Source organism: Eschrichtius robustus, chromosome 13 (assembly GCF_028021215.1).
Source record: "Eschrichtius robustus isolate mEscRob2 chromosome 13, mEscRob2.pri, whole genome shotgun sequence".
Lineage (NCBI taxonomy): Eukaryota > Metazoa > Chordata > Mammalia > Artiodactyla > Eschrichtiidae > Eschrichtius > Eschrichtius robustus.
This window is the reverse complement of record NC_090836.1, coordinates 99,556,124-99,572,619: the sequence shown is the minus strand read 5'-3', so window position 1 is coordinate 99,572,619 and position 16,496 is coordinate 99,556,124. Positions and strand designations below refer to the sequence as shown.

The 16,496-nt window shown below is 48.1% G+C and overlaps 1 protein-coding gene and 1 long non-coding RNA gene across 2 annotated transcripts in view; one reads left to right on the top strand and one right to left on the bottom strand.

Moving 5' to 3' along the window:
• The first annotated feature begins 62 nt into the window (after positions 1–62).
• LOC137775415 (uncharacterized) lies at positions 63–7,192 on the top strand. Its single transcript, XR_011076019.1, has 3 exons — positions 63–390; positions 1,004–1,163; positions 2,463–7,192. It is a non-coding gene; the product is annotated as an uncharacterized lncRNA (long non-coding RNA).
• MEI1 (meiotic double-stranded break formation protein 1) overlaps positions 1,241–16,496 on the bottom strand; it is a 67,828-nt gene continuing 52,572 nt past the window's right edge. The window contains exons 23-31 of the mRNA XM_068561251.1: positions 14,109–14,219; positions 13,678–13,838; positions 10,959–11,040; positions 10,596–10,771; positions 4,244–4,325; positions 3,537–3,643; positions 2,457–2,588; positions 2,154–2,266; positions 1,241–1,365 (exon numbers count right to left, since the gene is read on the bottom strand). Coding sequence (XP_068417352.1) covers positions 1,320–1,365; positions 2,154–2,266; positions 2,457–2,588; positions 3,537–3,643; positions 4,244–4,325; positions 10,596–10,771; positions 10,959–11,040; positions 13,678–13,838; positions 14,109–14,219 — 1,010 coding nt within the window. The 3' untranslated portion in view covers positions 1,241–1,319. The remainder of the gene's footprint in view (positions 1,366–2,153; positions 2,267–2,456; positions 2,589–3,536; positions 3,644–4,243; positions 4,326–10,595; positions 10,772–10,958; positions 11,041–13,677; positions 13,839–14,108; positions 14,220–16,496) is intronic.

Below are 16,496 nucleotides of genomic sequence, written 5' to 3'. Positions count from 1 at the left end.
TAGGGTCCGGCGCTAGCCCTGCCCGAGGTCCTTGGGAGTTCGGTCCCGCCCACCCTGCGTGGCGGCTTGCGCACTTGCCGCCTTAAGGTCGGGTTGGAGGAAATAGTCAGCCTGCGGTGTGTGTCTAAAGTGAAGGACGCGTCAGCAATAATGAGGCCCTAACCCCTGCCGGCCGGGCGGCCTCCCCAAAACTGTTTCGTTAGCTGAGTGTTTTTTTTTTTTTAATGTTTATTTGGCTGCACCGGGTTTTAGCTGCGGCGCGCGGGATCTTCCTTGCTGCATGCGGGATCTTTAGTTGCGGCATGTGAGAATCTACTTCCCTGACCAGGGATCAAACCCCGGCGCCCTGCATTGGGAGTGGGGAGTCTTAGACACTGGACCACTAGGGAGGTACCAGCTGAGTGTTTTTTAAACTGCAGTTGTCAAGATCAGTTTAGTGGGTCGTGGCTAACACTTTTTTGTTTTTAAGTAACGTGCAGTGCAGAGTTGGGGCATACCCTGCTCGCCCCTCGGATCCACCAAGTTCTAACCCAAGTTCGTGGGGTCCTTCCCTGTCCTATCATTAGGACGGAGTGCAGCCCAGTTTTGCGTAGGGTCAGTCCAGCCAGACCCAAGGGCTAGCCAGTTACAGGCATGGGGCCCTGGCAGACAGGCGGGAAGGGAGTTAAAGGCCCTGGTGAGCTGAGCTCAGAACACGCGCGGGCAGTTGTGGAGGGCAGACATTGAAAGAACTGCATACGTGTGTGCACAAATACACGCTCTGAGGAGGGCCGGCAGAGAAAGGCACACAGGGGACCTACTCTAGCCAGGGAAGAGCTGAGCTGGGGCAGTTTCCCTCAGCTAGGAAGGCTGAGAAGGTTTTGACCTGCTCACCTTCCTTGCCTGGAAATTGTACCTCTCTCCACTTTCACCTGAGGTGAAGCAGCAGGTAAAGTACTTCCCAGAGCACTTGGACCACAGCAGCACCAAACACATGGCCTTTCTCTGCCCCTTCTGCCCCAAGGATGGCCTGACTGACGTTTTCAACTGAGGTAACCAGCTGGCGTTAGCAGAACAAATCCCTCCCCGTCTCTCCCTGAGGAGGCCATCCGTCCTGAGGAACCAGCTGGAGGGAGCCAAGATAAGTCCAAAGTGAAATGTTTTTGGAGAGCCCACACAGGCATGTGAGTATATCACTATTTCCGGATTCTATTTCAACAGTGGAGTAAATGGCTCCAGATGAACGGCTGCAGTTGTCATCCATTTCCCCCAAACCACCGTGCCCTGACTTTGTCTTCTCCAGGTCTCAGTTCTGTTTCTGGGCCTTCAGGTCCTGAGGGTCAGTCTCTGATGTGGGACAGGGATACAGCCACTCCTCCCAGGCAGCTGGCAGCAAACATGAGAGGAGAACAGCAGAGAGGTGGGGCCAGCCATGGGAGAACCACACTTCCAGGGCCCAAAAAGGCAAAAACAGTCAGACAAGAGCAGAGGTGCACCTGAGAAGAGTGGGATGGATTCTAAAATTGAGACCTGAACACCTGGGCTACGTAGTTGCTATACATCAGGGAACGGTTCCATGGAAAGGGTTAGGAGGGGAGCCAGGGAGGCCACACACACACCTCCAGACCACAGTGTCTCTGGAGCACCACAACGACCCCTCAGAAGGCCGGTGAGCACTGCCCACAGCCCCAGGCTTTCTCAGGGACGTGCCAGTCACCCAGCACCCTCCCCCACCACGTTGTGCTTAGGGCAGCGTCTGTGCCAACCGGGCTTGGACAACTTTCTCCAAAGCTCCTGGGGAAGGACTAGCTCCCTTCTGAGTTTGGTGATATGACTTGGAGATGGTCATGTCTGGGGTCAAATCCTGATGCTATCACTGTGTGATTCTGGGCCTGTCATTGAACCTCTCTGAGCTACGGTACAACTGTGTTAACACTCCTAGCTACTGTGAGGATTAGATACAGTGCATGTAACATGACTGGCCCTGGGTAGGAACTTAATAAACAGAGCAAGTCATTGTCATTGCTACCACTGTTATTCTCACTGACCCCTGCTTGCCTTAGAAGACGGGGCTGTAGACAGTGCAACTCTCTGTCCTGAAGCATGACGCTATAGCTTCCCATTGCCTGGGTGACCTTGCCCAGGCCAAAGCTCCCAGATGCAAGAAAGGATACATCATGTCCTGTAGGGGCGGCTGGGCAGTGGAGGCCCTGGGGGAAAGACCCTCCAAGGAGGCCTGCAGGGTCTGGGCCATGCGATGATCAGCCAGGAGGCCCATGCTCTGGACCTGGGGGGAGAAGAGGGTGGGGAAGACAGGCTTTCTTAGTGCCCACTCCATAGAAGCCCTCTCTACCCTCCACCCCCTGCACTCCTGACCTCCCATTGGCTGCTATGGCTAGAGCTCCCCGCCTCTACAGGGAAGACGGTATGGAGGGTCTGGCCTCACAGTGGCTGAATAGCATCCCCTTCCCGCCCACCTGCAGGAAGAAGCCACGCAGAGCCTGGAGTGTGGTGCTGGAGAGGGTAGAGAGGTCAGCCAAAGCTGCGCCTTGCAGAACGTGGCCCACCTCTTCACGAGAGAGGATGCTGCTGCTCCGGAACCGCACAAACTGGCCCAGGGAGAGAAGCCCCAGACATGCAGTGACTCGGCATCTCCTCCATTCACAGATACTTGCTGTGCCCCGCCAGGCTCAGCACTGGGCTGGGGGCACGGATCTGAAGCCCACAGAACTCTGCCTTCAAGAGCCCAGTGTTGGTAGGCAGGGGTGGGGTTGTGTCACAGGAAAGTGAGGTAATGAGGACTGCAAGACCCTGAGGGTTTGCTCTGCTGACCGCTTCAGTCCCCCACTCCCACCCTGCCCCTCACACTAGACTGTGTGTGGTTACCCAGACACACCACCACATGCTCATATACTTGCTGCTCTCACTTCGATACTGTACCTGCAATACTTTTCCTTCTCTTTGCCCATTAATCCTTCAAGCCTCAGCTAAAATGTTACCTTCACTGCTGAGTGTTTTCATTTTATTAAAGAAATACAGGCATTAACTGGGTGCTTACTATATTCTTACTCACTTCTCCCTCCCAGCTCTGGCAGAAGCAATTACTCTTTTCTCTGGGTTCCTACACCAACCATTGATTTATTCATTGATCCACTTCACTATCATTCACAGGCTCGCTGCCTTGTTTATTCAGTGGGCACTTACCATGTTCTAGGCACTTAGCATTATCTTCTACTCTTCCATTAATAACATCATATTTTAACTATTAATTTCCTCGTCTACCTCCTTCTCTAGACTGAGGGACCTTTAAGGCAGAACATTTGGCTCACTGACATCTTTTGGTACCTAGCACAGGATCTGGCAGGTGGTGGGCAGGCCCTGGTCAATGTTTCATGAGTGAATGAGAAAGAATGTCTGGGTAGTCTGGGCAGAGGAGATGTGGGCATTCAGAGGAATTCTCTAGGCAGGCTTCTTGTAGGGTGAAGGCTCATCCAGCTCCTCTACCTTCTTGGAGGATGACATTCTTCAGACCACAGGACCATCCTTTCTGCACTTACCAGGGTCATGAGCCTCAGGAGCTCAGCTCTGAGGAAGGAATTCTCTCCAGCATCCAGGAGGGTAAATAGCAAAAACCGATTCCAGGGCTGGGAGGCCACATGGAGTGCTATGGGAAACACCAGTCAACCGTGCGTTGTTAATGCTGATTTTCCAAAGGCCTTGGAACATTGCTAAAGAAAACTTTCTCCTATTGGCTCAAAAAAGGGTTGCTCAGCAAAGGCAGGGCATTGGACAAGCTGACCCCAGGGGGTTTCTTTCTCCTCGGCTTCTATCCACCCATGCTGCCTGGCAGAGGGAGACCACATATCCCACTATTGTGGGAGGCAGGCAACAGGAAGAGCTCTGCCACTTAAGAGCTATGTGACCTTGGTTGGGGCAAGTTGCTTAACCTCCCTGAACCTCAGTGTCCTCATCTGTATGATGGGCATGGCAGTACCTTGCAGTATTGTTAAAAGAATTAGACAAAATGAGTGTGAATCAGGGAGCTCCCTGGTGGCCTAATGGTTAGGATTCTGGGCTTTCACTGCCATGGCCTGGGTTCAATTCCTGGTTGGGGAACTGAGATCCTGCAAGCCACGTGGCTCCGCCAAAAAAAATGAGTGTGAATCACAGAACAGAGGATGGGAGTCTGGGGTGGGAGGGTGGCAGGTGCTGGCCCCCTCCAGTCTCCCCCATGGGAACATCAGAGAATGGGGAGGGTTTCTACCGATGTCTGGACTCCGGGCATGCAGGTAGTCAAGCAAAGCCTCCAGGCAGCCGACACAGGCATGGGACAACAGAGGGTCCTTCTGCAAGAAAACAACAAAAACAAAAAACCCACAGAAGTTCACGTCAGGTTTTGCTACCAGTGGATTTTGGTGCCAACCAAGAAAAAAACATTTGGTTTTCAAAACAATTTAGATTTCAGAATTTCAGATTTGGGATTGTGGCTCTGTAGATAATCAAGAAATGTTTGTTGGTTTCATCTCTCACCCACACACAAAGCACAGTGCTTATACTGATGATTTACCTACATTTGAGAGACTGTTTTGCTTCAGAAAAGGATGGGCCCTGGGCCCCATTAAGAGATTCACAGATTACAGATTCTGTAAGAGCCACACAGTTTATCTAAGCCAGTGCATGTAAATCTTTTTTTAAAGCAGCAGAACCTTTCATCAAACAAAATTTTATGCTCTAATAAGCATAGGAAAAGAACTTAGGGTTAGAGAGATGCAAATTAAAACCACCTTGAGATACCACTACACACTCATCAACAGCTAAAACTGACTGACAGTACCAAGTGTTGGCAAGAATGTGAAGCAACTGGAACTCTCGTGCACTCCTGATGGGAAGGAAACGTGGTGCAGCCACTTTGGAAAACAGTCTGATGTTGTTTTGTTTTGTTTTGTTTCAATTATTTATTTATTTACTTTTTTGGCTACATTTGGTCATCGTTGCTGCACACGGGCTTTCTCCAGTTGCAACGAGCAGGGGCCACTCCTCATTGCAGTGCACAGGCTTCTCATTGTGGTGGCTTCTCTTTTTTTTTTTTTTTTTTTTTTAATTTATTTTTGCCTGTGTTGGGTCTTCGTTTTCTATGCTAGGGCTTTCTCTAGTTGCGGCGAGCGGGGGCCACTCTTCATCGCGGTGTGCAGGCCTCTCACTGTCGCAGCCTCGCGGCCTCTCTTGTGGCGGAGCACAAGCTCCAGACGCGCAGGCTCAGTAGCTGTGGCTCATGGGCCTAGTTGCTCCGCGGCATGTGGTATCTTCCCAGACCAGGGCTCAAACCCGTGTCCCCTGAATTGGCAGGCAGACTCTCAACCACTGCGCCACCAGGGAAGCCCCAAGGCTTCTCTTGTTACAGAGCACGGGCTCTAGGCACGCAGGCTTCAGTAGTTGTGGCACGCGGGCTCAGTAGTTGTGGCTCACAGGCTCTAGAGCTCAGCCTCAGCAGCTGTGGTGCACAGGCTCTGTTCTCCATGGCATGTTGTTCTTCCCGGACCAAGGATCGAACCCGTGTCCCCTGCATTGGCAGGAGGATTCCCAACCACTGTGCCACCAGGGAAGTCCCAGTCTGATGGTTTCTTATAAAGTTAAACATGCACTTACCATATGTGGTAGGCATTTAAGATGGTCCCATGACCTTTGCTTCCAGATGTGACTCCTGTGATTAGGTTACATTACATGGCAAAAGGGAGATTGTTTGGGTGGGTCCAATCTAATTACACCAGTCCTTTAAAAGCAGAATTTTCTCTGGCTGGTAGCAGAAGAAGAACCAGAGAGTCTGGAAGTGTGAGAAGGACTCAACATGCATTGCTGGTTTGAAGATGGAGGGGCTGTGTGAGAAAAAATGTGTGCAACCTTAAAGAGCTGAAAGAGCCACCCACCCCCAACAGGAGGAAGAAGTGGATTCTTTCCCAGCTCTCCCAAATAAGCACCCAGCCTGACCAATACCTTGATTTCAGCTTTGTGAGACCCTAAGCAAAGAACCTGGTCAAGCCCACCCAGACTTCCGACGTAGAGAATTGTCAGATAATAAATGGGTGTTGTGTTAAGCCATTACATTTGTGATATGTAGTTACACAGCAATAGAAAACTAATATGTCATTTGACCCAGCAATCCCACTCCTAGGTATTTATCCAAGAGAAATAAAAATGGATATTCACAAAGACTTGTACTTCAGTCTTTATTCATGATAGCCAAAAATCTGGAAGTCCCAAATATCTATCGGTAGGTTAGTGGATCAACAAATTGTGGAATAGCCACATAATGGGCTACTACTCACCAATAAAAAGAAATGAAGTACTGGGCTTCCCTGGTGGCGCAGTGGTTGAGAATCTGCCTGCCAATGCAGGGGACGCAGGTTCGAGCCCTGGTCTGGGAGGATCCCACATGCCGCAGAGCAACTCGGCCCGTGAGCCACAATTACTGAGCCTGCGCGTCTGGAGCCTGTGCTCGTCACCGAGAGACCATGATAGTGAGAGGCCCGCGCACCGCGATGAAGAGTGGCCCCAGCTTGCCACAACTAGAGAAAGCCCTCGCACAGAAACGAAGACCCAACACAGCCATACATACATACATACATACGTACATACATAAAAAGAATGTAAGCAGACAAGAATATCATTAAAAAAATTTAAAAAAGGGTTTTTAAAAAAAAAAAAAAGAAATGAAGTACTGATAACACACAACAATATAAATGAATCTCAAAAGCATTAAGCTAAGTGAAAGAAGACAGACACATAAGACCACATACTGTATGATTTCATTTATATGGAATTCTAGAAATGGTAAAACTGTAGTGCCAGAAAGCAGATCAGTGTTTGCCAAGGGTCAGGGATGAGGAGGGGACTGACTAAACAGGGGTCCAAGGGAACTTTTTGTGGTGATGGAAATCTATACCGGGATTGTGGTGGTGTTTACAAAACTGTATATGGGGCTTCCCTGGTGGTGCAGTGGTTGAGAATCTGCCTGCCAATGCAGGGAACACGGGTTCGAGCCCTGGTCTGGGAAGATCCCACATGCCGCGGAGCAACTAAGCCCGTGAGCCACAACTACTGAGCCTGCGCGTCTAGAGCCTGTGCTCCGCAACAAGAGAGGCCGCGATAGTGAGAGGCCCGCGCACCGCGATGAAGAGTGGCCCCAGCTTGCCGCAACTAGAGAAAGCCCTCACACAGAAACGAAGACCCAACACAGCCAAAAATAAATAAATACATTAAAAAAAAAAAAAAAACTGTATATGTTTGTCAAAACTCATCTAGTTGTACCCTTAAAATCAGTGAATTTTATTGCATGTAAGTTATATCTCAATAAAACTGATTTTTTAAAATGTAAAAACAAACTAACAACCACAAAAATCCTATGCTCTCCTCATGCTATTCTTTGGAAGGCAGCAACCTGGAGGTTAAGGTATGGGACAGACTTGGGTTTGAAGCCTTGCTTGGTCACTTACCATCTGTGTGATCCTGGCCAAGGTTACTTGATTTTGCTAAGTGGGGATAAAAAGATTACTTGGGCTGCCAAGAGGGTAAGATGAGCAATGCATACAGAGGGTTTAACCAGTGGTTGGCACAGAGTTAACACTCAAAAAATGGTGACTATACTGAAGGAAAAAAAAAAAAATCAGTTGGAAATTAATCCCAGGCAATGACTTGTTTATTTATGTATTTATACTATACAGGTAAATCATAGGATAAATATTCTTCCCATTGTTTAAGATTCTACTAAGATCCTATAATAAAGTAATTCTGTTATATTTTTTTAAAAAATGGTGAATATTTTAGTGAAATGTATAATAGGGGAAACACTCTCGCTCTTTAACAACCCCTAAGTCTCCTTCACAGGATCCCTAAGGTCTTTAAGACCTACAGTTTGAAGTGGTTGAGCTAACTCACTAACCTCATTTTGAAGCTGAGAAAACTGAGGCCCAGAGAGAAAATACTTGACCTGAGGACACCTGGGTGGTAGGTGGCAGGTCTAGAAACAAATCCTAGGCCTTGTGCCCTTTCTCCTTCTCCAATCTAAAATTAAATCTTAACCAGTGGGCACTTCCACCCTTTTCCCAGGTACCCAAGATTAGCCAGTTCAAATGCAGCCTCTCCTGTGGAGCCTTCCTTGATTCAAATAATAGGTCATTTTGCCATTAATTATAATTTCTTGTGTTTCCTACAATCTGTGAGTGCTTAAATGGCTGAAACGGCATCATATTCATTTCTGCGTCCTCATTCACTCATTCAACAAACATTACTGAATGCCAATTCTGTGGGAGGCTTTATGCTGGGTAGTGAGTGTAAGGGAATCATTTTCCCCCTCTCTATGTTCTGAATATTAAATCAGGAACTTCAGCCCTTTCAGAAACATTAAAGAGAAAGCATTTGCCCTTCCTCCCACCTCTAACTGGCTCCTCCTCACCCAACGAGAGATTTATCTAACAAGTGAGATGCTAGCTTAACACCTACTGAGCCATCAGGGCAGGACTAAGGTATTAAAGGTCATGCTCCCATGAACTCAAACTCTTAAGATCTTGGCCAGCTGGCTAAGTGTCCAACATGGACATTATGGAAATGCAAACACAATTTACCTGCCTATGGGCTCCTGGTCTGGCCCAGGGGAAGGAGAGTAGTTAAAAAATCCTTTTGGATAAGATATGATAAAGCAAGCATAGTAAAATGTTAATGGTAGAATGTACATGGTGGGTATATGAGTGTTCACTGTAAAATTCTTTCATCTTTGCTGTATGTTTGAAAAATCTCAGACTAAAAAAAAGCCCGTTCTGACCTTAAGTCCCGGCTACATTCTACTATGGTGTTTACCAGCAATAAAGCTGATGCTTTGGTTCTCATTTGATTCCTGATTTCCCAACTGGATTTGAACCCACAAGGGGAAGGAGACACAAAGATTAACCAGACACAGTCCCTACCTTTGAGGAGCTTACAGCCTGGGGAAGACCGATATGAAAATGGGAACTCACAACAGAGAGAGGTAAGTGCTATACGTGATAGAGGTTTGATCCATGAAGAGCACAGAGCCTTTGAATAGATGTGCTGGCAGGACAAGACTCGGCATCCACACAGCCCGCACAGGGCCCACTTCTGGAGCATTCTCTACATCCTCACATTTCCCCACTTCCCCCAACCTGTGCACAGGCCCAGTGGGGATCAATCCTTGAACATAATCTCCCACAGTCAACAGCCGTATCAAATATGTCTGTCATTATCTGGGCGGCCAGTGGAGACCATTCAAATCAAGGCCCCACCCCTCCCCCGAGGAAGTCTCTGCAACTCCTCTCACTCATTTGCTGGTTGCCCCCACCTCCCTCTTCTTGCCCACGATGCCTTGCCATCAGACCAGACCACGTGGATCTGTGACCGTCGGTTGTCGGCAAGCTTTAAGGAGCAGGAAAAGAGAGTCCAAGTCTAACTAAAACAGCATAAACACCTGGGGCCTTGGTCACCCTACAGTGACCAGCTCATATTTGAAAATAACAGACAATAAGCTCCTTGAAAGAGAAGAAAGTCTCAAGGAATCATGGGTGGGAACGGGCCAGAGGGCCAGGGACAGGGAATGAGTCCATATCAGAGAACAAAATTGTGCTGCCATCAAGATCAATCCGATCTCTGATGCCCCCTACCCTCGGGGACCTAGGACAAGTCACTTGATATTTCCAGCCCAGCTCAAGCACCTCCCCCAGAAAGCCTTCTCTGACAGCCACCCTCACAGTCACCCTACACCAGCCTGTAATGTACATCCTGTGCCCCCACTGTGCAGTGCCTCCCTTCAACCCAGCACTGCCCACTCTGTGTTAGCACCTCTTATCCACATAGCACCATCCACCGCCCCCTGAAACTGTTAACTTCTCGAAGGCGGGAATCTGATCGATCTCCTTGCCCCCACCACCCTTCACAGTATGTGATCGCTGGATAAACAATGATCTCCAAGAATCCTCTAAGCTGTAAAACACAAACCCCTCTGAGGTGGACATCTACTGTTTTTGCTTGTCCAGGATCCATTCCTCTTTCTTCTAAGAACAGTTTTCTCTTGCAGAACCATTCCTCTCTTATGTTTAGTCCATGTGAGTTAGGGAGAGCTGACCATATGCCCCAGCCTCCAGGAGAGGACACTCATCCAAGCCAGGTCAATCAGAGCATCCCATGTTTTGGGCATAGTGACTGCCACATTACCAAGCCAGGCTAATGAGACTCAATTCTGGGGACTACTACGAAAGAGAAACTTTCTTTCTGCTGGAAGGACATATGCCAGGAGCTGCTGCTGGTCATCCTACCATCCCATGAGAATAAAGCTGACAGAGAAATGCAGAGCCAAGAGATGGAGACAGTTCTGATGATACTGTCTGAGCCTCTGGGATCCCAGCTGTGCCTGAAGCCAGTTTTGACCCCTGGACTTCTCAGTTATGAGACAATTTGAGTTTCATTTCTGTCACTGTAACTTTAAAACCAGTCAATCCTCTCTCTAGGCCTTGGTGGGAATACCAGGATCTTGACAGGCAGCCACCCCTTCCTGCTGTCATCCTGGGAGAAGCAGGCTACACTGCCAGGGTCCCACTCCACAAAGGCCTTACCTGAACCAGGAGGTTCTGCAGTCCGATGACCAGGGACAGCACTTGTGATGTTCCCAGTGGAGCTAGGACAGTGTCCTCAGGGGCTGGCGGTGGCTGGGCCCCTGAGGGCAGCAGGGTAACCAGGGCAGAGGAAAAGCTTTGTTGCAGGGCTGTCCGCAGGAAGCGTAAGATGGCAGCTGAAAGTAGAAAACTCCTTACACCCAGTTCTTGCCTCATTCCCCAACTCCCCACCAGCTCTGTCACAGGGGGAGGACAATGGGGATAATAATGGGGTGACCACGGGCTGGTCTGGGTGGGGTGGTCTCATCTCAGAATCTAGGGGAAAGGTTTTTCTTCTCCTGCTAGAGGCCCTTGGTCCCACACCTGAGAGCAGTGCAGCCTTTTTCTTCGGAAAGCTGAGGGCCTTCAATACTTGGTCCAGTTCCACAGACAGTGTCTGATGAACCTGGCAGGGCAGAGGGTAAAGGGATAACCCCCACATTCTGGGAGCTTCGGCAGAAAACCACCTGCTACAATATCTCTTTTACGCCCCCCTACACATACCCGCTACATCCAGAAGGACAGAGGAGGCCACACAGAGTCTTGTGAGCCTCACCGATCCTGGATTCAGGAGCTTGAGGAGGAAAATCAAGCCCAGACCTGGAGAACCCTGCTTCTCCCAAATTTCCCCCATCCTCAGAGAGCTCCTGCACCAGGGAGTCTTTCCCAGCCTTAGCTGTGGGTCAGTCTCCTCTTCAGCCCACCAACCACCTAAGTCAGATCTGGAGTCCGATGGCCCGGAATCAAAATCCTGGCTCTGCCACTTGCCAGCTGTATGGCCGTGGGCAAGTCACCGCACTGCACCTCTCTCAGCCTGCCTTACTTCCTTCACCTACGAAATGGGAACAGTGCCACCAGCTTTCACTCCCTCCAGAGCGATCGTGAAGAACAGCTGAGGATCAGCATCGTGAATGTGCTCCTTAATGTCAAAGCAATGACCATACTGAGGGGTTAGTTTGGGTGACAGCTTCAAAGCTGTGAGTCTTCTCTGCTCTCCTTACCCAGAACATAAGCTGCCTGAAGGCAGCTTTTCCTCTACTTGGATCTACAAGTGCTTGACACAAAGCAATTCCTCAAAAATGCTTGTTAGGGCTTCCCTGTGGTGCAGTGGTTAAGAATCCGCCTACCAATGCAGGGGACACGGGTTCGAGCCCTAGTCTGGGAAGATCCCACATGCCACAGAGCAACTAAGCCCGTGCACCACAACTACTGAGCCTGCACCCTAGAGCCCGCGAGCCACAACTACTGAGCCCACGTGCCACAACTACTGAAGCCTGCGTGCCCTAGAGCCCGTGCTCCGCAACAAGAGAAGCCACCGCAATGAGAAGCCTGCACACCACAATGAAGAGTAGCCCCCACTAGCTGCAACTAGAGAAAGCCCACGCGCAGCAACGAAGACCCAACGCAGCCAAAAAAAAAAAAAAAAAAAATGCTTGTTAGCTGGTGGAATTGGCAGGTTCCAGGCAGAAGAACCGACTTGTATAAAGGTATGGAGATGCCATACTAATCTAAGATGTAAACAGAGGAAGCTGTGTGTGGAGGTTATATGGGAACTCTGTGCTATCTGCTCAATTTTTTTGTAAATCTAAAACTGTCCTAAAAATAACAGCTATTAAAAATCAACCAAAAACAAACAAAAGAAGTACTGAGATGTGAAAGAGCACAGTTGACTGGGAGAAGAGCAAACACTTGGTCAGAAGACAGGAAAGGAGGGTAGAATGGCAGAAAGTAAGGCTGCAGAGGGGCCTGGTAGGAAGGGTCTCAGCAGCCATAAGGAGAACAAAAAGGCTACTGAAGGAGAGTGAGCAGAGGGGAAGTGTGGACAGACCGTGGCCACAGGGATAGGAGAGGTGGAGCAAGGGAGAGGCTGGAGGCCAGAAGACTGTGAATAGGCCATATTAGTGGTGAGGATGAATGATCAGGCCTGAACTAGGGCAGAGGGGAGGACTTAAGAGTAGAGGTAGTTACGTAATTGGCTAGTTATGAGCTGAGGGCCAGGGCAGAACCAACGACAAGGTGCAGGCTTCCATCCAGGCAGGTGACTGCAGGGGTAGGGGTGGGCCCAATAGCCTCACATAGAAAAGTAGGAGAGGTTCCTGTCCCAAATCAACCCCATTGGCAACTACCTGAGGAGCTGCTATAGCGTAGATGTGCCACAGCTTACTGAAACCCTAGAGGCCAAACTTGAAAACTCACTTCACTTCTACACAAATGTGTGTGCCTGGCATTAGATTGGCACAGGGCTGGGCACAGTGCGAGGACACCTCAAAGGCTAGGAGATGGTTTCTGTCCACTAGGGGCAGCCAGCCTTAGGGAGGAAACACCTGAATGTGAAGCAGCCCACAGAGGAGCTCATGCAGGGCACTAGGATGACAAGGTCGTACAAGAGGGAGGGGCTGAGAGGAAACGGGGTGCTCTGTGGATATGTCCATGGCTCTCCTGTTCCCTGCATCACCTTCTCAAACAGTCACATGACAGCTTACACATGTATGGCACTCACAGCTTGCCACCCACAACTTCAAGGTCACCCGCTGGATTCTGCCTTCTTGTCCAGTCTGACAGTCCATTCCCTACACTCCAGCCACGCAGTACCTCACCACTCTTCAAATATATATACCAAGTCTTAAATTTGTGCAGCTTCAGGCCTGTGCTCATATCATTCTCTTTGCCTGGAGCGCCCTTCCCCCACTATTTTTGTCTGGTACAGTCTTGCTTACCTTTCAGGGCTTTGCTTAAAGATTACAACACAAGTTCCCCAAGTGTGGGGTATATACTGTATTCATTTTTTATTCCTCTGTGCCTCGAATACAGCCTGGCATGCAGGTGATCCATGTGTGCTAAATGGATTAATGTAAACCAACTTGACAACAGCCTTGAATGTTTTTTTTCCTGTTTTGTAGGCAAGGAAACTGAAGCTCAGAGAGTTAAATACCTTGCCAAGGTTACGCAACTAATAAGCCACAGATCTGGGATCAGAACTCAAGATCTTGTCACTCCTTGGAGTGCCACCCATGCGCCAAAGCTACAGGGGTTAGAAACTAACCTGCAGATTGCCATCGTGCTGCTGGGCAGAGAAGGAGGCAGTGAGCAGCCAGGCGGAGCAGAGGAGCTCGGTCCTGGGAGAGCCCTCCTCAGCCCAGGTGAGGGCCAGCGTCTTCTCTAGAAGCTCTATCAGGGCCGTGCTGCTCAGGAGCACTGCAGCAGCTGTAGAGGGTTGGGCAGGGCAGGTGGTGTTTAGTTAGCACCCGATGGGTGCTTCACACGCATGGTGAATGAACAAAAGGATCAGCTTAAGGCTCTAAGTTTCATTTCGGAACCACAGGTTACTGGAACCAGAAAGGACCTTAGGCCCATCCGATCCAGCCACACACCCCCTTTTTTATTTTTTTTAAGATGGAAAAACTGAGGGCAGCAAGGGCCATAGACACTGCCCAGCACCCTTCCTCTTCACTATGCCAGCCCGGGCCCCAGCACCTCTTTTCTGACTGCCCAGCGTGGTCTGATGAAGGCTCCAATACAGGAAGTTGAAGGAGGGCTGCAGGATGTCTGTGTCAGTGGGACTGCATTTCCCACACAGCTTGCTCACTGCAAGAGATGAGAGTGCCCTGGAGCCCCAGTGCTCAGAACTCCATGGCTTTAGCACACACCAGCACTCACACTTCTTACAGCTAGTGGCCCTCAATTGGCTAATTTCAGATGTCAGTCTTGGGGACCAAGCACAAACTAAGCACCCCTGATATTACGGCCAATGGAAAGAAACAGTGACAAACCCGAAGATATGTTCACACCCTCCATCTGAACAAACATCAGGCAAGCAGCCCACAGCTGCACATTAGAACAGACTTCACAAGTGTAAGTGGTCAAAAGGCATCCTATGACAGCGCTCATGCCAGCACAGACTCCAGGTTGGAGAGTCTGCAGAGGTCATATAGGCCAACCTGCCACCACCAGCAGAAAGAAGATCCAGTCTCTGAATTCTTCCAGCAACAGGGCACTCACCACCTTCACAGGGGAGCTCTGTAACCGTCAACGTGCTGTTCCCTAAACTTGCCGTATTCTCTCTCTCACACCACCTCCATCTGGCTAACTCCTTTCCTCCTATTCAGCAATCAAGATTCAGCTCAAAGTTCACCTTCCTCATGAAGCCTTAATCTCTCAAGGCAAGATTAAACGCCTCTTCATGCTCTGCCAGCCCTCAGCAGAGCAGTTACTACACTGTAGAGTAGACATCTACAGAGCACATCCCTTTCCTCCTGGGAATTACCACTCCTTGCTCCCCCGCCCCCCACCATCCTAGATATGAAACCTACCTAAGTCTCCATTCCCTTTTTTTTTTTTAATTCAAACAGAAAGTCACAAAAATTATAATCATCCTCATCAGTTCACTCAGTCCCATGTAATTAAAGTCCCAGTTTTTTTTACACACACTGTATTTTATTTTTACAAGAGATAAATAGACTGACACCAAGCATTGTACATGGATGACCACAACAAAAGCAACAATGATTGCAATTACCAAACATGAAACACACTCATACTATGTCATAATATTGACATTCAGTCCAGTAATCCTCCACTGTAACAGCTCCTTTACTTTGCAGTGAAAATTGATTTGTATGTTCTTTGCCTCTGAGTCCTTGTGGGATTTTTTTTTTTAATTCAGACAGAAAGTCACAAAAATTATACTCATCATCATCAGTTCACTCAGTCCCACGTAATTAATTTTTTTTTTCATCTTGATCTTTTGTTAGAACTTTTATGAGTTCATCAGTTTTTCATTAGAGTTCTAAAAATGCTTATTCATTCAGTTCAGCAGTACAGTCAGTTACCAGAAACCTGTACTTGTCAGTCTTTTCCATGAATTTCTTGAAGATGAAACCCTTTTATAGAAACATATTTGCAAAAGCATCAGAGTACACCCAGAACTGTCTGTAAATGACAAAAGACTTAAAAATGACCACAGTTAAAGATTTGATGAAAGTTCATAATAATGCAGTTGACAAGAAAATTAGTTATTTCTGAGATATACATTTTAAAGTAATAACTAGGATTATGACTTATAACATTATACCAGAACATATAAGATTTTTAGAAATTTCATGTAATGTCTGAAACATTTATATTAACATATTTCCATACAAATAACCCAATGAAAGTTTAGTATTAGTTATTTTGTTTGTTTGTTTTATACTGCATGTTCTTATTAGGCATCAATTTTATACACATCAGTGTATACATGTCAATCCCAATCGCCCAAATCAGCACACCACCATCCCCAGCTCACCGCAGTTTTCCCCCCTTGGTGTCCATATGTCCGTTCTCTACATCTGTGTCTCAACTTCTGCCCTGCAAACCGGCTCATCTGTACCATTTTTCTAGGTTCCACATATATGCGTTAATATACGATATTTGTTTTTCTCTTTCTGACTTACTTCACTCTGTATGACAGTCTCTAGATCCATCCACGTCTCTACAAATGACTCAATTTTGTTCCTTTTTATGGCTGAGTAATATTCCATTGTATATATGTACCACATCTTCTTTATCCATTCGTCTGTTGATGGGCATTTAGGTTGCTTCCATGACCTGGCTATTGTAAATAGTGCTGCAATGAACATTGGGGTGCATGTGTCTTTTTGAATTATGGTTTTCTCTAGGTAAATGCCCAGTAGTGGGATTGCTGGGTCATATGGTAATTCTATTTTTAGTTTTTTAAGGAACCTCCATATTGTTCTCCATAGTGGCTGTATCAATTTACATTCCCACCAACAGTGCAAGAGGGTTCCCTTTTCTCCACACCCTCTCCAGCATTTGTTGTTTGTAGATTTTCTGATGATGCCCATTCTAACTGGTGTGAGGTGA